Below are 22,424 nucleotides of genomic sequence, written 5' to 3'. Positions count from 1 at the left end.
TCCTCTCTGGCAGTCTCTGCTCTCCTTGTGTTCTCTCTATTTTCAGTAAATTATGATTTCACCTCATGCCAGTTCTCAATTAGTGGAAGCAGCATTTAAGGAGATCTGTATCACTGACATGCAAAACCAGGACTGGACATCAGCAATGTGGATTCTGGTTTTGATGCACATTGTGAAACACTACTCCTAATCTATTAACTTTAGACTGAAAACTGCTTAAACACAGTAGTGTAAGGAAAGGGTTAAAATGGACCGTCTACGAGTTCTGAGCAGTGTTACTGTGGAAACGGGACTACGTTGATACTTATTAATTGCAATGATGGCCTCCTGAGGCACTCCTTCAGGACTGGCTGACTTGCTTCCACTCCCGTTCGATGGTTTCTGAGATGGCGGGCAAGTTCAGTGCGTGATCTGCAGGCTCTGCCATATGCAGGACAGGTGGTACTCAAAAGATTAGGTTACTGCGTTGTTTGGACACCTCTGTACGTTCTGACGAAGTCACCTGATGTAGTCGGTGCCTTCCTGAATGAGCCGTCTCCATTGTGGCCGGTCACAAGCTGGGATCAGCAGTGACTCTGCTGAATCGAATGAAACAATTTGAATTGAATAGAACTGTTCATCACAGCAAACTGGTTGAAATCAGTGGAAATCAGTTGAAACCAGAAAGACAATCACAGCGGGACAGGAAGGAGGAGTCCTTATGTGGCTAATCCAATGGAAAACAACTTGGGGAGACGTTAGCCAACCAATACCTGGTCATGCGCCCAAATAACCAATCCACATCCAGAAGAGGATTGTGCATGAGCTCCATCAAAAACTATAATCTGTACGTAAACCTTTGAAAAGTCTCACACAGCAACACTCAAGAAAGACAGAAAATGCGTATCAACAAGAAGCGCTTAAAGAAGGCATACGATACATATCGATGGACAGAGTCCCGGTGAACTGAGCAGAAAGACCTTGGTCAAAGATCACTACAGTTATCTCAAATTAACATCTGAAGGATAACTATATGATTTAATTGAAACTTTTGTTTTAAAATTCTCAAAAAAGGTGATGGATTTAGTGTGAGATTGTGCCAATCGTAATTCTTGGCTTCTGAACTCAAGGAAGAGGTTAAATCACCTACAGTAGACAATATTGAAAAATCTACCGCCCAAGGCTCCAACCAAGCAGAACGCAACACCACCTTGTTGCATTTAATACAGAGACTTCAGGTTTTTTTCAGTAAAATCCAGACAACTGAATCTTCTCACAGCTTCTGAGACTTTTCAAATCGTGAGAAACTAAAAAATTAAGTGCTAGATTCTGTTGAAAAAGCGCTTAAAAACAGTGTCTGAAGGATTGGGTAGATGGGTTGTTTGGAGGTTTGTGCACTCCCTTCGATACCCCTGCACTTTCCCGACAAAGTCCCTTGATGTATTCAGTGCCTTCCTGAATGAGCCTTCTCCATTGTGGCCGGTCCCAAGCCGAGGTCAGCAGTGACATTGCTGAATTGAATGGAACAATTTGAACTGAATAGAACCCCATTAAAAATAGCAAATGGTATTTCTGAAAGCAGTTCTATATGAGGTTCATGCATTTTTATACTTACTATTTTGGGTTACGATGGACATCACACATTTCTGTCTATTGTACTGTTTGATGCATGAAGTACTCCTTCATGTAGTGGGTGAATTGTAATTTAAAAATTGATAAAATCATAAACTAAGTCAAAATATTTCTTTTAAAAGCCCCAAGTGTAATTTCTTCCACAAGTGGCTCCCAGGCACAATGACCTGGGGCACAATTTTACCCTCTCCATCCAGCAGGTTTGTGGGGGGCGGAGAGAGATGGGTGATTTTGAGGGGGTGGGGTTCTCCGCAATTTCACGCTGGGGTGGTCAAGGCCTAGGCTGGCCTGCCAGCACTTCAATTGAGGCCCATAAGTGGCCAATTATTGACCACTTCAGGGCCGTTTCCCACCCAGCCTCAATTTTCAGCTGGCAGCAGGAGTTCTGGGGTATGGGGGTAGCCTGAAGGCCTCGTGTGAGAAGACGAGGTGGCACCTCCATCAGTAGACCCCATTAAACATTCGGCGCCACCCCCCCCATCACCCCTTAAGGTCCCGTAACCGCAGGTCCTCCTTGCCCACCCGGCCTCTCCACTGACACCTTAGTCCCCCTCTTTCCACCACCCCGAGGCCTCACTCCCCTCCCTGCCTGAAGAATCCCTAAACTTACCTGGTCCTGGCCTCTCAGAAGTTAGGCTCTGGGGATTGCTTGCAATCCCGGTCCTGACCACTGCAACTTCGGCGCTACAGAGACTAGAGAGCTGCTGGCCAATCAGATTGACCGACAGCTCTCTGAGGTGGGGCTTCCTCCCGAGTGAGGGGCAGAAGTCCCGCCTCCAGCCAATTAATGATCATTGGATGTGTGCCCCACTGACTCTTCAGATGATGGAAAGCAAACACAACCATCCTAAATGCCCTGGCCCTGGTGTGATACTGAGCCCAGATTTCACCGCTGGCCTGTAGCTGACAGTCGGTGAGAGTATCAGTTTAGCCAGAATGCCTTGAGTTTGGGAGAAGGGTGTTCAGCCAGGGTTCTTGCTCTTGACCATTATCCATTGATGTGTGCTGAAATATTTTAAGATTGCTGCACACGTCTGGGCACTGAAGGAGCACAGGATCAATTCAGTTGCAATACTAAAGTCATGAAGGATGGCTACATGGGCTGGTGTCTGTGGAGCTAAACACGAGCAAGAGTCCACACGTTCTGGAAAGCTGGGGAATAATAGAAAGTAAATCTTTCAAGTGTGGCATTCACATTGGGACAACAAATATACTGGGCAGCTTTGTACATGGAGGAACACTTTCACTGGTTTCAAATCTATTTTTATATTCAAGAGAAAATTAGCTTCATTGCAATGCACTGAACTGACCTCTGGAATGCAATTTATCATTGGAAAAAAATTATGAAACTGTTGCAATATTGAATTGTCTAGGTGGCTACAGAGCCAGGTCATTTTAATATATACTAGTAATCATAAAATATTACAGCACAGAGGCCCATCATTCCTGTGCCAGCTCGTTGACAATAATTCTCACTACTTCCTTATAGCCCTGCAAAATTTTTCTTTTCAAGAATATAACCAATTCCGTTTTGAAAGTTACCATTGAGTTTGCTTCCTACATCCTTTCAGGCAATACATTCCAGATCATAACAGCTTGCTGCATAAAAAAATTCACGTCATCTTCCCTCTGGTGACCATGAAACCATTGTTGATCGTTGTAAAAACCCATCTAGTTCATTAATGTCCTTTAGGGAAGGAAATCTGCCAACCTTACCTGGTCTGGCTTTCATGTGACTCCAGACCCACAGCAATGTGGTTGACTCTTAACTGCCTCTGAAATGGCCTAGCAAGTCACTCAGTTGTATCCAACTGCTAAAAAGCCAATAAAAAAGGGATGAAACCGAACAGACCACCTAGCACTGACCTAGGCACCAGAAATGACAACAACAAACTCAGCTGTGTCGACCCTGCAAAATCCACCTAATATCTGGGGACTTGTGCCAAAATTGGGAGAGCTGTCTCACAGACCAGTCAAGCAACAGCCCAACATAGTCATACTCATGGAATCATACCTTACAGGTCACGTCCCAGACACCAGCATCACCATCCCTGGGTATGTCACGTCCCATGGGCAGGACAGACCCAGTAGAGGTGGCAGCACAATAGTGTATAGTCGGAAGGGAGTTGCCCTGGGAGTCCTCAACATCAACTTAGGATCCCATGAAGTCTCATGGCATCAGGTCAAATATGGGCAAGGAAACCTGCTGATTACCACATACCACCCTCTCCCAGCTGATGAATCAGTGCTCTTCCACTTGGAGAAAGCACTGAGGGTGGCAAGGACACAATGTACTCTGGGTGGGGAACTTCAACGTCCATCATCAAGAGTGGCTCGGTAGCACCACTACTGACCAAGCCCTAAATGACATAGCTGCTAGACTGGATCTGCGGCAGATGCTGGAGGGAATCAACAAGAGGAAAAAGCATACTTGACCTCAGCCTCACCAACCTGCCTACAGCAGATGCATCTGCCCATGGCAGTATGGGTAGGAGTGACCACTGCACAATCCTTGTGGAGACCAAGACCCATCTTCACAATGGGGATATCCTCCATCGTGTTGTGTGGCACTACCACCCTGTCCTATGTGATAGATTTTAAACAGATCTAGCAACTCAAGACTGGGCAACCATGAGGCGCTGTAGACCATCAGCAGCAGCAGACTTGTATTCAACTACAATCTGTAACCACATGGCCTGGCATATCCCCCATTCTACCATTACTACCTGGCAATGAAGAGTGCAGGAGGGCATGCCAGAAGCAGCAGCGGGCATACCTAAAAACGAGGTGTCAACCTGGTGAAGCTACAACACGGGACTACTTGCGTGTTAAACAGCATATACAGCAAGCAAGAGACAGAGCCAAGCAATCCCACAACCAACGGTTCAGACCTAAGCTCTGCAGTCCTGCCACATCCAGTCGTGAATGGTGGTGGACAATTAAACAACTCACTGGAGGAGGAGGCTCCACAAATATCCCCAATGATGGAGGGGCCCAGCACATCAGTGCAAAAGATAAGGTTGAAGCAGTCGCAACAATCTTCAGCCAGAAGTGCCGAGTGGATGATCCATCTCGGCCGCCTCCGGAGGTCCCCAGCATCACAGATGCCAGGCTTCAGCCAATTCAATTTACTCCACATGATGTTAAGAAGCAGCTGAAGGCACTGGATACTGCAAAAGCTATGGGCCCTGACAACATTTCAGCAATAGTACTGAAAATGTGTGCTCCAAAATTTGCCGTGTCCCTAGCCAAGCTGTTCCAGTACAGCTACAACACTGGCATCTATGCAGCTATGTAGAAAATTGCCTAGGTATGTCCTGTCCACCAAAAGCTGGACAAATCCAAACCAGCCAATTACCACCCCATTAGTCTACTCTCGATCATCAGTAAAGTAATGGAAGGGGTCATCAACACTGTTATCAAGCGGCACTTGCTTAGCCATAACCTGGTCGCTGATGCTCAGTTTGGGTTCCGTCAAGGGCAATCAGCTCTCGACCTCATTACAGCCTTGGTTCAAACATGGACAAAGGAGCTCAACTCCCGAGGTGAGGTGAGAGTGACTGCTCTTGACATCAAGGCAGCATTTGACCAAGTGCGGCATCAAGGAGCCCTAGCAAAACTGGAGACAATGGAAATCAGTGTGAAAACTCTCCGCTGGTTGGAGTCATATCTAGCATAAGGGAAGATGGTTGTGGTTGTTGGAGGTCAAACATCTCAGTTCCAGGACATCACTACAGGAGCTCCTCAGGTTACTATCCTCGGCCCAAATATATTCAGCCGCTTCATCAATGACCTTCCTTCCATCATAAGGTCAGGTGAGAGGTTGTTCGCTGATGATTGCACAATGTTCAGCACCATTTGCGACTCCTCAGATACTGAAGCAGTCCATGTCCAAATGTGGCAAGACCTGGACAACATCCAGGCTTCGGCTGACAAGTGGCAAGTAACATTCAAGCCATACAAGTGTCAGACAATAACCACCTCCAACAAGAGAGGATTTAACCATTGCCCCTTGACGTATAATGGCATTACTATAACTGAATCCCCGCTATCAACATCTTGGGGATTACCAATGACCAGAAACTGAACTGGACTAGCCATAACAATACCTTGGCTACAAGAGCAGGTCAGAGGCTAGGAATCCTGCAATGAGTAATTCACCTCTGGACTCCACAAAGGCTGTCCACCATCTACAAGGCATAGTTCAGGAGTGTGATGGAATACTCTCCACTTGCCTTGGTGAGTGTAGTTCCAACAATACCTAAGAAGCCCACTTGATTGGCATCCCATCCACAAACATTCACTCCTTCCACCACCAACAAACAGTAGCAGCAGTGTGTACCATCTACAAGATACATTGCAGGAACTCACCAAGGTTCCTTAAACAGCACCTTCTAAACCCATGACCAAAGACACGACCACTACTACCTAGAAGGAAAAGGGCAGCAGACACATGGGAACACCAACACCTGGAAGTTCCCCTCCAAATCACACACCATCCTGGCTTGGAAATATATCACCGTTCCTTCACTGTCGCTGGGTCAACATCCTGGAACTCCTTCCCTAACAACCTACACCACAGGGACTTCAGTGGTTCAAGAAGGCAGCTCACCACCACCTTCTCAAGGGCAATTAGAGCTGGGCATGAAATGCTGGGCTAACCAGCAAAGCCACAATCCATAAATGAATAAAAACAAATCTGTGTCCTCCGGTTAATGTCAATGGGAACAGCTTTTTCTTACTGATTCTCGTCAAGACCCCTCATAATTTTGAAAACATCTATTAAATCTTCACCACCTTCTCTGTTCTAAGGTAACCAATCTCAGCTTCTCAAGTATCTCCACATAACTGAAGTCCCTCATCCCAGGCATCATTCTGGTAAATGTCTTCTGCAACCTCTCCACAGTGTTTACATCTTCCCTAAACAGTGATACAGTGATGGCCAGGACAGGACACGACACAACACTCCAGTTGGAGCTTAAACAGGGTTTTACAGATGCTTAGCATAACTTGCTTGTTTGTTTTTGTACCCTATGCCTCGACTTAGAAAACTAAGGATCCCATAAAGCAAAGTGAAACACCACAAGGTATAAGAATACTCACTTCATGCATCACCTTCTGGTTTTCACTGATAAGATGGAAACAGAGTTTTTCTGCGAGTTCCAGACTGCTCCATTCATTTTCAGCAGAGACAGGCAGACCAACCAAGATGTTCTTTCTCCTTAAACTACAGGGCAGAAAGAATCAATAATTCAATTTTCACCATCCTCTCAGAGTTTCAGTAGCAAGTTTCTCTCTTACACCATTCTATCAACATGAAGTATTTTGAATTCTCCCACCAGGCTCTCAATGTAACGTTTTCACATTTGTTCTCGGCTCATAAGCAGGGCTAGCAAAGCATATTTACCATTCCTAGCCACGATGAAGTGGGAATGGTAACGGTGCTTCTCCTTAAACCACTGCAGTCTTTGTGGTCATGATGTTCCCACAATGATGTTCAGTAGGAAATTTGCCCAGTTACAATGAAAGGACAAAACAACTGAACAGCAGCTGAACTTTCAGCCACTCTAGTCTATTCTGCTATTCAATTAGAAAATGGCTCTTCTGTATCTCATCTCCATTTACCTACCTTTATCCCACATCCCTGGATATCCTTAATAAAAAAGCGATCAATTAGTCCTGAAATTTTCAATTGGCCCATCCTCCACAGTCTTTTTGGGGGAAAGGAAGTTCCAGATTTCCAACACCCTTTAAGCAAAAGGAGTGCTTGCTGATTTCACTCCTAAATGCCTATCTCTAATTTTAAAATTAACCCCATCCTGTTCTTGATACCCCACCAGAGGAAGTAGTTTCTCTGTCTCTACCCTATCAAATTTCCTTACCATTTTAAATCACTCAGTTAGATCACCCCTCAGGCCTTCTAAGCTCAAGCCATGTTTATATAGCCTGCTGTCATTATTGGACCCTTTAAGCCTTAACAACATTCTGATGAATCTACAAATAGATATTTCCTGAGGTTCATACCCAAAACTGAATGCAATCCTCCAGATGGGTTCTGAACAAGGCTCTGCACAATTGAAATATAATTTCTTCACTTTAGAAATCCAATTTCCTTCATACAGAGGCCAACGTTTTATTAGACATTTTAATTCCTTTCTGCATCTGTGCACCAGCCTTAGATGATTTGTATATATGGACACCTCCAAGTCAAACTAAGTTCCTCCCATTGATCTACTTTAGGTTCCCTTATACTGCTAGTATTTTCCCTCTTTGTCCACTGTGATCAATGACTTATTTAGCCAATACATCATTTTCTTATTATTCATTATAGTTCTGCTGGCACCTGTCTTTAACAAGCTCCATTCCCCTTTACTATTCTCTTTCGCTTAATATTTTTTCTTTAAAAACTTCTGCTGTTAGCTTTGATATCCTTTACATGTTTTTTCTCATTTCTTTTTGCAGATCTTATTGCTTTCTTTGTATCCCTTTGCTGCTTTTTATAGCCCCCCTAGCCAGCTGGAGTTCTATTTTGCCTTGCATTTGTATAGGCCGTTTCTTTCAGTTTGAGACTATGGGCGGAATCATCCTGTCCTGTTGGCTTCGGGCATCATGGCGGACGGGGGAGGGGGCCAATGGCAATATAGCGAGAAGGCCAAAAATCCGTTTCATGCCACCATGAAATTAACTTGCGATTGCCCGCTCCACCTGTCAATGGTGGGCTGCGTTTCCCTCTGCCGCACGTCAGGAACTTAATTTCAGTACTTTAGTATCTCGTTATTAGCCCGGCTTGCCGGAATCACCCCCTCCCACATCAAATTTACTGCCCACGTCGGCGTGACTTCAGAACTGTGTGCTTCGTGACTGCCTTTAAAAAGGCGTGTACCTGGCGACCTGAACTTCGAGGGAAACTCGGTGGCGAGCGGGCACAACCTTCAGCGGCGCTTGGCGAACATCGCCTGTAGGACGTCAAGGGAGAGGCAGTGCGCATTTGGCTGGGGGCAGGTGGCACAGGCAAGTCGCTTTTGCACAGCTGGCTTTCAGTGCGATGCCAGGGCAAGGGCTCCAATGAGGGTCAGACCGGGGTGTGGACGGCTCAGCAGCACAGCCCCAAGCAAGCACACAAGCACATGCTGGGGAGTGGGGAGGGGGGTGGGGAGGGAAGCGGCCAGGCACTTGGAAAGATTTTCTAAAGTGAGCGTTCTTCCACAGCTCGGACCGTTCAGCTGCAGCTCCATTGACACGCTGGGAGTCGGGCCTCTGAAGCTTTTCTGCCCACTCAGGCAACGCAAAAGCATAAATGTGCCACCAAATGCTCCAGAACCTTTCACCCCCCTCGGGCACAGACTGCAAATTAATGTGCGTTTTAGGCCACAGCAGAGCAACTGACCAACTGAGCACGTTGTAAAATCCCCTTGCGAAAGGTAGCCATGGAGCAGTCACTGGTGGAGGTGCTCGCAGCCCCTTTGCAATGTCTTTCTTAAGGTTTGGACCAGTATCCATCATGGATCAAGCTAACAGCGCAGCCTTGCAGTGTGGGTTAGGAGAATGCCTGTGCCTGAGCTGAGAGCACAGCATGCAGTCCAGTGGGCGAAGCTGCCGCCAATCGGTCAGGTGGAGTAGGGCAGAGGTGGGTGGGGTTTCAGACAGCCAATGAGTGCACTACACACTGGCCACCAATTTTTTTTTATTAATTCATCCACAGGATGTGGGCTTCGCTGGCTAGCATTTATTGCCCATCCCTTGCTGCCCTTGGGAAGGTGGTGGTGAGCTGCCTTCTTGAACTGCTGCAGTCCATGTGGTGTAGGTACACCCACAGTGCTGTTAGGGAGGGAGTTCCAGGATTTTGACCCAGCGACAGTGAAGGAACAGCGATATATTTCCAAGTCAGGATGGTGAGTGACTTGGAGAGGAACCTCCAGGTGGTGGTGTTCCCATGTATCTGCTGCCCATGTCCTTCTAGATGGTAGCAGTCATGGGTTTGAAAGGTGCTGCCTAAGGAGCCTCAGTGAATTCCTGCAGTGCATCTTGTAGACGGTACACACTGCTGCTACTGTGCATCGGTGATGGAGGGAGTGAATGTTTGTGGATGTGGTGTCAATCAAGCGGGCTGCTTTGTCCTGGACGGTGTCAAGCTCTCGAGTGTTTTGAGAGCTGCACAGCGTTCTCCTACATGCATGAAGAGGCCTTCAGACTTAACCAAGAGAAGTTCTTAGAACTTATGCTAACCTGCATATCTCTCTCTTTGATCCTGGAGGAGGAGAACATCAGGATCATGGAGCCTGGTGATTTAGCGTATGCCTCATGGCTTACAGGGAGCAGAGAAGAAGAGCGGTGGAGGGTCCTCGCTCGGCAAAGGGAGGCAACTCCCTCAAGCTGAAGGGGCGGCAGGGCCTGCTGCGCATGCAGCTGAAGATCCACAGCGAGCCGTCACTCACAGACACTTGGCTAGACCCAGGGTCTATAGACGGCACCTTTCATTCCTGCAGATGACCGAGAATCAGTGTCACCAAAGACTACGCATGTCTAGGGAACTGATCGGCCACATATGCCACCTGCTGCAGAATTTGGCGCCATGGAGACACGGAGGGCATCCACTGCCAGTAGCCGTGAAAGTGACTGCGGTGCTCAATTTTTATGCCAGTGGCTCCTTCCAGGGCTCCACAGGTGACCAGTGTAGCATCTCACAAGCCTCCAAACACAAGTGTATCCAGGAGGTCACGGACACCATCTTCGTAAAAACTTTGTGCATTTCACCCGGGATCAGGAAAGCCAGGAAGCAAGAGTGCTGGGATTTGCCCAGATCTCTGGTTTTACACAAGTGCAGGGTGCCATCGACTGCACTCACATAGCACTTAGATCTCCGTGGCACAAGCAGTAAACCACGTCAACCGCAAGGGCTTCCACTCGCTGAATATTCAACTGGTCGGCGACCACCACAAACACATCCTGCAGGTCTGCTCACCATTCCCAGCGAGCGTCCATGGCTCCTACACCCTTAGCAGGTCTCAGATCCCTGACATCTTCCAAGGTCCACAGAGGCTGCAAGGTAGGTTCCTCTTGTACAGAGGACGTGGCTGAGGACACCCATGAGGCGACCTCAGGTTGCAGAAGAGAGACAGTATAACGAGGCTCATGTCACAACCCAGACCTCGCTGGAGCAAACAATTGGCATGTTGAAAATGAGGTTCTGGTACCTCGACAGATTTGGTAGTGCACTGCAGTACAGTCCACCAAGGGTGTCTCACATCATCGTAGTCTGCTGTGCACTACACAACCTGATGCTGCAATGGGGGAAGGACCTGGCTGAGGAGGAGGTAGAAGAGCTGCACATCCCTTTCAATGAGGAGGACATCGAAGGGGATGATGGTGATGAGGTCCTTGAAGGTGAGGATGCCTCATCTGGTCAGATGAGGCAGGCATACTCAGGAGGCCCTTTTAGTTGCAAGATTCATGGAGAATGGTGACCAGATGCAATGAGGACAGTGCTGACATCCTCATCTTGAGTCTGTGAAAGTTTTACTCCTGTGTGGCTGACAGCAGCACGCATACCCTCAGTGCTCAGGCTCATGTCATGGAGTCACAGCGGAGACCCCAAAAGTCACTAGGTTCCAGGAGCATAATGACAACATGCATTGGAGGACACTTCATCTGTATCTCTAACCTCATTTGTCAACATAAGTCCTCACAAGTGGAGCCTTTGCCATTTAAGGATAGGTACTGAAGTTGTATCACACCAAATACTTATTTTAATATTTCCCAACCTTTTGTTTATACGTTTACCCATTAGCATTTCAACCCAGTTCAATGTGAGCCGAACTGACCTCATTCTTTCGAAGTTTGATTGAATTTAGCAATATTCTGGCCACTATCTGCAAGACCATCAGATTGCACACACATTCTGGCATGATTTCAAAATTTGCGGATGATACAAAGATTGGAAGCATTGTCGACTGTGAGGAGGATAGCCTTGAACTTCAAAAGGACATAGACATATCGGTGGGTCGGCAGACAAATGACAGATGAAGTTCAATGCAGAGAAGTATGAGGTGATTCATTTTGGCAGGAAGGATGGAGAGACAGTATAAAATAAAGGGAGAAACTCTAAAGGAGGTGCTGGAACGAAGGGACCTCAGTGTATATGTACATATGTCATTGAAGGTGGCAGGGCATGTTGAGAGCGCAGGTAAAAAAGCATATGGTATTCTAGGTTTTATTAATAGGGGCATTGAATACAAGAGTAAGGAGATCATATTGATTTTCTATAAGACACTAGTTTGGCCTCATCTGGAGTACTGTGTCCAGTTCTGGGCTCCATACTTGAGGAAGGATGTGAAAGCACTGGAGAGAGTACAGAGGAGATTCACAAGAATGATTCCAGGAATAAGCAATTGTATGAGAATAGATTGGAGAAGTTGGGACTGTTTTCCTTGGAGAAGAGAAGGTCTGAGACAAGACTTGATAGAGGTATTCAAGATCCTAAGGGATATGGACAGGGTAAATAGTGAGAAACTGCTCCCTCTCAAGAATACATCAAGAACTAGAGGGTACAGATTCAAAATAATGGAGCAAAAGGAGTAAAAATGATGTGAGGAAAAATATTTTCACCCAGAGGGTGGTTGGAGTCTGAAACAAACTTTCTGAGAGGATGGTGGAGGTTTGATCAAGGTACTTGAATTGGATTACTATCTGAAAAGAAAGAATGTGCAAGGTTACAGGGATAAGCAGGGGAGTGGGATTAGGTGGATTGCTCTTTCAGCGAGCCAGTGCAGACTTGATGGTTCCAATGGCCTCCTTCTGCACTGTAAAGAACCCGTGATTATTCATCACTAAATCTACATACGGCGCGTTTCTTTGTCAGTTCCAAAGCATTCTGTGCAGGATGTTCAACTCTCAAGTCCAGCCGAACAGGATCGTTCTTGGGTCAGGAACCCATTGGAATCTGCAGCGGGTTTTGCTGGGGCCTTCGGACTGGGCCACATCATTAGCATCCCCCTTGTGGGCTTCCCAGCCAGAAAGGGCGAACAGGACGATTGGTCTAATCTGTCAAAGGAAGGATTTCTAATTAATGGGATCCCGGCAGGATTCAGATGATTGAACTGTACACGGATTACTGAGGCAGGAGCAGAGAGGAAACCTGGGAAGGCTGCCCCATGGGTCTCTCATTCTTACCTGAAGGACCTGCTGCGCGGCTTGAGGGACTAAGTGAGGTGAAGGCTCCCAAGGACAGGTGGAAGAGGCCAGCCTCTCTAAGCAAGCAGTTGAGTGTGGTAAAGGCCGAGAAAGTCAGCAGGAGCAGCTGTAATATGGTCCCTCCAACCTGGAGAGAGTGCACAAGAGGATCCAGCACCTCGGAAGGGTGGGAAAGGTAAATGGCATAACACTTTCAGGAGCCAAGCCCCACACTCTGCACAAAGCTCCTCAGAACAACACAGCTTGCAGCTCTATTCATTCCTCTATCCCCCCCTCCAAGCACCTCTCATCCCCATCTGAACAGCCAACATTCAGATTCACCCTCATCATTCTCCCTCACACTCACCCTCCACAAACATTGTCCTCCCCTCCTCTCCACAAAAGCCATTTCTAACATTCGTAACTCTCTGCTTTCTCTCTCCAGGGAGAGGCAGAAATCTGGGAGTGGGTGGAGTGGGAAGAGGCAGTAGCGGTCGAGGGAGGGCAGTGGGGGTGACCCTCCAGTGAGAGGTGCCTTGACAGCGACTGGCAATGTGCAATGGGTCCACTGAGAAGAAGGTCTTGTCCCAGGAGTCTGCAGATCTCAGCAGCGGCCTGTTGTGAAATCTAGAGTCTCCTGAGGCTCACGCATGCCTATCCAGCTGATCCTTTGCCTGTAGATTCTGTGTTGGAGGTCTCTCCTCCTCCCAGCTGAATCTCTGAGTCCATCCCCTCTATCTTGTAGAAACATGGAAACATAGAAACTAGGAGCAGGAGTAGGCAATTCAGCCCTTCGAGTCTGCTCCGCCATTCATTATGATCATGGCTGATCATCCAACTCAATAGCCTGCTCCCATTTTCTCCCCATACCCTATAGAAACATAGAAAGACAATTTGTGGAGCAGCATGTGGCTGAGGAGAAGGCAGCTGCTGCTGTTGGTGCGGCTCCTGCTTCTCTTATTCCTCATCAGCGGTCCAAAATGGAGCTGCATAAGCTGCTCCCATGCCACAGTGAAGGGTAACAGCAGAGAAGTGCCGATCAAGCAGAGTGAAGGCTGAGACAGGTGAACTAGATTCCGAGATGTTTGAATTTACCTGTCAAGCAGTAAGAGCACACACTCGGAAGAAGATGCTGTGAGCACCAGCCCCTCACCTAGGCAGGGCTGCAGCTCCTCAGTTTCACTGGTCAAAGCCTACCCGGCCTGTCAGTTTCATTGAAGAAGCACTCCCCACGGGTTAAGATCAAAATTATTTGACCATTTGCATATTGTAACGGCTTATGCAACAGCTGCATGGGGGTTTCCTGCTTGCCCACAAACCCGCCTGGGCAAGACCTAAACGTGAGCGGCATCATGTGGGGTTCCTGACCCGATGCCACTTTTCAGGGGTATAACACCCCCGCACCTCCCACCCACTCGCAACTGAACCTGCCTCCCTTTGTCAGTTCAAATTCTGCCCATTGTTTTCAGGAGACCCCGAATACACTTTAGAAATTTATTATCTTTATTATCTTAACTGTACTCCTTCTCCCAGTCTATGTGAAAATTACAGTCCCTCATTTCAATTACTTTGTCTTTGTCATAGGTTCCACTGATCTCCATATTTATACAAGCCTCCAATACATAAATATTATTGGACAATTTGTAGGCTAGAATTTTTTGTCATTTGCTGATCATTAACTTTTTCTACTACCCAATCATCCTTTTCTCTACTGCAGTAATTGTGCCTTATCAATATTGCCATTTTTACCCCTTTTCTGGTTTTTCCTCTCCCTACTAATGCTTGCACGGTGTACAGTAGCATAGTGGTTATGTTACTGGACTTGTAATCCAGAGGACTGAACTAAGATTCAGGGACATGTATTTAAATTTCACCACAGTAGCTGGGGAATTTAAATTCAATTAATTAAATAATTCTGGAATTAAAAAGCCAGTCTCAGTGATGGTGACCATGAATCTAACAGATTGTCATGAAAACCTATCTGGTTCACTCATGTCCTTTAGGGAAGGGAATCTGCTGTCTTTACCTGGTCTGGCCCAGACCCAAGGCAACATAGTTGACTCATAATGCCCTCTGAAATGGCTTAGCAAGCCACTCAGTTGGAGATGGGGAATAAATGCTGGCCTTGTCAGCAACACTCAGAATCCACAAACAAATAAAATATATATTCAGCTACCAAACATGCTCTGGGGTCTCTATAATGCCTACTAAATTATATCCATTGTGTTCTAATTCATTTGTTTTATTTATGTTACAGGCATTAATGAAAAGAACTCTCATCAGCATTAACGCCTCCATCCTGCCAATAATATCTTGCTGTTCCCCCCTTGCATCTCTCTAACTGAGTTAAATCTTTCACCACCACTCCACTTATCCTTTCTGTAAGGGCACATGTGCTTCCCTAATGTAGGTGAAGCCATTCCATCTGAAAGCCTTCCCTCATCCCAAAATTCATCCTTATACCTCAGGAATCTGAATCTTTCCCTTTTACACCATCCTTCCAACCAGGCATTGAAAATCCCATAATTTCTCTGTGTGGTCTAGTGTGTGGCATTGGGAGTAATGCAGCGAGTACGACTGTGGAGGTTCTGCTCGTTAATCTAGAACCTAGTTCCTCTAAATTCCTTTGCAGAACCTCAAACCTACTCCTCTCTAGGCCACTGGTTCCCACAGGAACCATGGCCTCTGGATGCTGGCCCTCCCATTCCTCACCCTTTATTACTTGCTTCATGATGTCCTGAACCCTGGCACCCAGAACGCAATGTACCATTCAGGACACATCTACAAAAGAAACTATTTACTCCTCTCACTACAGAATCCTCCCACATGACATTTCACCTGTAGATGACCACAACACGAGTTCTAGATTTAATTAAAAGTGCCACAAGGAACAGACACAATCAGGCAAATCTCACAATGTTTCTAGCAGCCAACATAGGCCATGGTCTTACCAGTGTTCTCCTATCCACTCTTTTGATCAGGGCAAAAGGTGGGAAAATTAGCAAAGGATGTTGAATAGTTTTAAATGGAGAAAAGTTTTTCTAAATGTTAAAACTTAAAATACCTACTATTCCTCTGCTCTGAGACAGAACAGCTTAAGAACTGTCATAAGCCTCCAGGAAGGTCCATCTAATCCAAAGGTCAGGTTTCTAGAAACAAAGAACCAAATGGTAACTGGAGTGATAGCAAAATAAAGATTTACATGAAAATAGAAACTTGTTAAAATAGCATAAATATTTTTGAGTTAGGTACTCTTCCAATGATTAACTTGAGGCCTGAGCAAACAGTTTGAGTTATTGCTGCTTGGATGTCCGCTTTTGCTTCTCATCTTCCTATCCCAAAATGTAAGATTGTAGGAACTATTGAGGGGGCTCCCTGGATGCAGTTTGTTATGTTCTTACCAAGTTCCTCTTCCATCCCTCACCACCCGAAGTCATTGATTCCTTGTTGGACGATCGGATTACAAACACTGTCCAGCTTCGCACCCAGGCAACCAATGAATCTTGATCAAACATTAGTGAATTATCGAGTTGTGGGGACATTGCTGCTGAGCCCAACCCTGTCTTTAAGTAACATCCACTCATGCACGTTTCTGATAGAAGTTGATGAATATTTTCCACATGTAAGAAACTTGACTGATAACCCCAGGATTTGAACGGGGATAGAGATCAATCGTAGCACAGACAGCACTATCACTAAAATTAGGTAACTCAGTGAAGACAGGGACAAAATTTTGCACAACTATTCTATTGGGGCTGCAGACTCGATCCCCATTATCAATGACTATCCAATCCAGACAAGATGTTATTGGAAAACACTTGTCATCTCCAACATAGATGGAGTGGTTGGGGCAGCGGAGTGGGACAATCATTTAAAGAAAAACTTGATCATGGGTTCAAAGTGCACATTTTCTAGTGGTTGGCTATAGAAAGGTCACAAGGAAGTCAGTGAGTCATCAGTGACTCAACTGGTAGAACTCTCGCCTCTGAGTCAGAAGGTTGGAGGTTCAAAGTCCACTCCAGACGCCTGAAGATAAAATCTAGGCTCAAGCACTGTCAGAGACACCCTCTTTTGAATGAGATGTTAAACTGAGGCCCGTCTGCTCCTTCAGGTGGATGTAAAAGATCCCATGGCACTATTTCAAAGCTGTACAAGGGAGTTAGTCATATTGTCCAGGCCAAAATTTCTCCCTTAATTAAAAATACCAAAAAAATTGCACATAAACTTCATGCTGCCTTAGCATCTCTATGATTGTGGTGTGCAGCCCAGAGCTAAACCCACTGCTGACGGGCTGCAAGCTCAGTAGGGAGACCCAGGTGCATACGTGGGTAATGTGAATTACAGCCAGCCTGCAATGCTTAAAGGGGAGGTGTATTCTCACTGCAGGAGCCAGGGAAACTGTATCAAATGTGTTTCAGGGAAGGAATAAAAGTACCATGGGACAGCAGGCCACAGACAAGGCTCCCAGGTTCTTTGACATTGAGGCCTTAGTTCAAAGGAGGAGAGAGGCTGTGTTTCCACAGGAAGGCCAGGCCCCAGCACAAACAGCAAAGGGAATGGGAGCAGCTAGCCACAAAGGTCAATGCCAGGAATCTGACTCCAAGGACCTGGATACAATGCTAGAAGAGTCTGATGACCTCACACATGTGGCCAAGGTCAGTGAATGCATCTTCAAATACCCATCTCCCATCCACTATAACATCAACCTCACACTCTGCTCAATGCACCACCGCCCTCATCACTCACCTAGCAATCAGGACTCAATACCGGAAGCTTCACATTTACATCTCGCCTCTTCCGCATACTTCCAGCTATGATGAGCACATCACCCAATCACCTCACTCAATAACAATCTTCCCTCTCACTTGCAGGTCAAGGTCACATGTAACAGGAGGCACCAACAGAAACCAGACACAGTTGCATCTCCCAGACTCTTGGAGGAGACAGTGCTGTGAGTTATTGGGCTGATAGAGTGTTTCAACAGGAGTCACCAAGGAAATCCGTGATGATGGTATGTTCCTACCTAACACATCTCCTCAAATCTCAATTCGCCCTCATTCTGGTATCTGGCTTGAATTGCAAGCTGCAGATGATGTGACCATGGGCTTCTTGCTTCTCACTTCCCTTACCCCAACCCTCCCCTTTGCATTGTTGCTTTCAGATACCCAAGAACTGCCACCAGGTCAACCAATGCAAGGGCACAAACAAGAGCACACATCTGAGAAAAATAACACTGTTGCTTGATCTGGCACTCGCAATCACTAGGCTCAGATACTGGCACAGTGTGTTAGTTAAAGAGCAATACGGAGATGGGATCAGCACATAGTGAGTCACCCGCCATGACTGGGCTGCTCCAATCCAAAGGCAAAAGGTAGCACATGTACCAGCTCCCTCTGAGACGGGTTCTGCTCTAGTGGATTCAGTTGAGCACTTTGATGAGACAGCTTAGAGGGGAAGACTGATTAGCAAGCTCAGAGAAACGCTTGCTACATTGGCAGGCCTGCCGCAAAGCCCATTATCACTATCAAGGATGGAGGAATCTGGCTCTAACTTGGCACAGGGCTTTATGCAAAGCTTGGAGCCCATCCTTTCCAGAATGGAAGTGATGGCTAAATCCATGTCAATACTATGCAGAGCCAGCCATGCTGCAGTGTCTGAGGGCCTGCTTCCATTGTAACTCAGGCAGAAGGCACCCAAGTGGAAGCTCAGGTAGAAGTCAAGAGATCCCGACTTGTTGCCATGCAGGCTCAGACTGCTGCCATCATGGCTGCAGACACCGGTGCTTGCAGGGATCCGCCAATGTAGCAAGCATTTCTCTGAGCATGCTAATCAGTCTTCCCCTCTAAGCCATCCCATCAAAGTCCTCAACTGAATCCCCTCACAGCAGCCCAGCAATCTGTGCTCCAACAGCTTGCTAGAGTGCTGAGGCACTGCCCCAGGCAAGTGGCAGTGGTTCCAAGGTGCACAAACCTAATGAGCCCTCTCAGGTATGGTGCTCCCACCAGTCACACTCCATTCGTGCCCCTGTTGAAGCCTTTCAGCCAGTCAGCCCAGACGGCTTCTGCCCATGCCAAGACGGTGCATTCCAAAGCCAGACCCTCTATGCCCAGAGCTCTAGAGGTCGTCCTCCAAGGCCATCTACAGTCTCCTCCAATGAAAGCCAGCAGCCTTGCACTAGCCATGCTGCAGTCACTAGAGTAGCACTGTGCAGGAGCTATAGGACAGGTACAGTCACCCGCAAGACAGGCACAAAGGTGAGCAGCTCAGTTTCGTTGTATTATATGATGTGTTCTTGAATAAAGTTGACACAAACTTTTTTTGGTGGTGTATTCCATAGAATCATAGAATGATTACAGCACAGAAGACAGTCATTTGGCCTGTCATGTCTGTGCTGGCTCTCTGAAGGAGTAATTCACCTAGAACCACACCCTCCTTCTCCCTGTAGCCCTGCACATCTTCCTTTCTAGATAATATTCCAATTCCCTTTTGAATGCCTTGATTGACCCTGCCTCCACCACACTCTAAGGCACTGCATTCCAGATCCTAACCACTCTCTGCATGAAAAAGTTTCTCCTCATGTCACCATTGCTTTTTTGCCAATCACCTTAAGTCTATGCCGTCTGGTTCTCGATCCTTCCACAATGGCAATAGTTTCTCCCTATGTACTCTGTCCAGGCACCTCATGATTTTGAATATCTCTCGTAAATTTCCTCTCAAGCTTCTTTTTTCAGGCTTTTGGCCAAGAGAGTGTTATGGGTGGTCCACAGCGGGATGGAGAGATGAAGAATTGGAGAACACTTGTGACATCGGGATGCTTTTATGTGAATCAGAGTCTGATATATATGCTCATGAACAGCCCATCCGAAGTAACAGGGTCCCGGATTCCTCCTCACTTCTTCCCCAGTCCTTGTCAAAGGCCTGGGGCAAGGGCTGCACCCTTGTGACGGCCACGTGAAAAAGTGCACCGAACACTATGAATTTGGAGAGATTCTCCAGCGTGCACTGTAGTTGGCCCGCGAGTGGTCCGGACACTGGATTTAATTACTTAGACTTAATTCCTCAGGTCCTATGCGGGACAAAGGGCAGTGGAGCCATTGTTTTAGAACATTGATGTACCTGGTGGCAGTGGGGCTCTCCTTGTTGCATGTCCATGCATAGCCAGGCAGCAGAAGGGAGTGGGTAGTCCTCGACAACAAGTAGCCATCTTCAGAATCAGTGGCTCAAATAAGGCAGAAAAGGCTGACTGGCACGGGTGAAAAGTATTGTGGCTACTGCCAGGATCGAGGGCATTCATCGACAGGATGCTTTGTGCGTGGTCGCATCGCAACTAAGGGAATGGTATACCTGTGGTTCTGGTACACCTCTCCATTGAGATGCAGGGCCCGCAGAGCCACGTGCATGCAGTCAATGGCACCCTGGGCTCATGGGAATCCACTTCCACTAGCAATATCGCTTGACTACTCCTTCTGCTTCTGTCTGGTAACAGGGAAGACGCTGATGTTCCTCTCCTTTTGGACAGGGTTCTGTCACCTCCCTCATGCGGCAATGCACAGTGAACTGTGAGATACTGGCAGTGTCGCCTGCACCAGCCTGGAAGGATCCTGAAGCATAGAAATTGAGGCCAAAGATGTCGTTAACACTCTGGCAGTTCCATCCTCAGCCTGATCTGCTCACTCTGCATGCTCTGCAGCACAACTGTGCTAGCACACTTTCAAACATGACATGCTGAACAGGCCGGATGTGGCCAGAAGCAGAGCAACAACTATTTTTGGACTCTGGGCTCCCATAGCACCGACATCAGCAGTGCTACAGAGCCCAATTTTGCAGCCCTTGAAACAGTGTTAAAGCCGCCTAGTGATGTGTAATGGGTAGCGGTTTATAACCAGATCACTGAATTAACAGAATATGGTACCAATTGCTTTATTATAGAGATAAATTTGCCATGGACTAAAAATGTACCCAGCATCCCACCCTTACCAATCGGCATTCCAATCTGTGTGCGCAGACTGCATGTAGGTGATTCTGCTCTGCTTTATGCAGCATTCTTTGAAGTTAGCAAATGTAAAGCAAAGAATGAGTTCCCAAAATTACACTGGACATTTCCTGTAAGAATTCCCATGATGAGGAGAGAAACAGACCATCCTAGTTTCCTGTCATGGAAGAGGCTAAGAAAACTTATTTTTCTCTTTTTTAAAAAAAAGTCACGCTTCTGATCTCTGTTTATGCACGGGAAAGTGTCGGAAAGGTCTTTTCAGTCAGAGAATGCAGTACAGAGGCACACCCTGCCTGACTCATAGCCCCACCTGTACATTGTGAAGGAGCCACTGTCTAAACAGCACCAGCCCTTTCAGCCCTGAAGCAATCGCTCTGTAAACTCTAGCACTGAGTCCAAAAGCCTGGGTGTGACTGAAAACCCCACCCTCCTGAGCCAATGGGGGAACAACTTGAGGTTCAATACTATTCCGTTCATTAGCAGACATAAGCTCCTGCTCACACGATAGTGATTTCAAACAGACATTGGAAGCAGGGGAAGTCACCGTAAATAATACCTATTATCTGAAAAGGAAGAATGTGCAGGGGAGAAGTTGTGGAATTACGCTAGGTGAGCTGCTCCTTCACAGAGTCAGCACAGGCACGATGGACTAAATGGCCTCGTTCTGTGCTGTAACCATTCTATTCTATGATTCTATTTTAAAGGATATGAATAAAATCTAAAACTGAATTTAAGAATAACCACCATGTTTTATGTTTCAGTGAAATAATTTTGTACACACAGATGGAACTAAAAAACAAAATTGCCTGTAATTTTTACTTCCTTTTCCTGGACACGGTTAATGTCATGTTTCAAGCTTCAAAAGACAATATTTGCTCTCAGCGAGATACCACAGCTTTTATAGAGCATTACTCATATGTGAACTTCAGCAGTGCGTTATGTTAGGTTACTTGACTGTGATACAATCTTTATCAGATATCAACATGAGTGTACTTCCAGCAAGAGTCACTGGTAAGGGATCAGGGGCAGGAACTCTGGTTGATGTTCCCCTCCCAAATATTGAGGCCACCACTACCCTGAGATCAACTAACACAACTCAGACCAGGAGATTGAAGTTATGATCTTGTGCAGCATAGCTACTCAATTGCTGATCCCACAATATAAATTCAGAAGTGAGCTACACTCTGGTCATTTATTTCATTACTGTTTGTGGGAGCTAACTGATTTTGGCTGCAGTGCTACACTTCAAAAAGTACTTCACTGGCCGTAAAGCACTTTGGAACTGCCTGAGGCCATGAAAGATACTATATAAAGGCAAGTTCTTCTCAACATAGGGTTACACAGGATAAACAGCATAGAAACAGGCCATTCGGCCCACCAGGTCCAGGCCATCGTTTCTGCTCCACTCGTGCCTCCTTCCATCTTTCCATTTCTAAATCTATCATTGTAACCCAATATTCCCTTCTGCCTCATATGCATCTACACTACTCACTTCAGCCACTCCCTGTGGCAGTGAGTTCCAACATTCTCACCATTCTGTGGGTCAAGAAGTTTCTTTTGAATTCCTCATTGGATTTCTTGGCATCCATCTTACATTGATGGCCTCTAGTTTTGCTCTTCCCCACAACAGGAAACATCCTCTCTGCATCCA

General features: G+C 46.5%; 1 protein-coding gene across 3 annotated transcripts in view; it reads right to left on the bottom strand.

Annotated features, from left to right (window-relative positions):
- The window catches only part of setd4 (SET domain containing 4), a 57,488-nt gene that overhangs the window by 1,580 nt on the left and 33,484 nt on the right, over positions 1 to 22,424 (bottom strand). For 2 of the 3 annotated variants that reach the window (XM_041211814.1, XM_041211813.1), the window contains exons 8-9: positions 15,849 to 15,929; positions 6,715 to 6,838 (exon numbers count right to left, since the gene is read on the bottom strand). In XM_041211814.1, coding sequence (XP_041067748.1) covers positions 6,715 to 6,838; positions 15,849 to 15,929 — 205 coding nt within the window. Of the gene's footprint in view, positions 1 to 6,714; positions 6,839 to 15,844; positions 15,930 to 22,424 lie in introns of those variants that run through there. The other variant, XM_041211815.1, reaches the window with a different exon arrangement.

Source organism: Carcharodon carcharias, chromosome 18, assembly GCF_017639515.1.
Source record: "Carcharodon carcharias isolate sCarCar2 chromosome 18, sCarCar2.pri, whole genome shotgun sequence".
Lineage (NCBI taxonomy): Eukaryota > Metazoa > Chordata > Chondrichthyes > Lamniformes > Lamnidae > Carcharodon > Carcharodon carcharias.
Note: the sequence above shows the minus strand (reverse complement) of the source record. Positions and strands in the feature narration are given on the sequence as shown.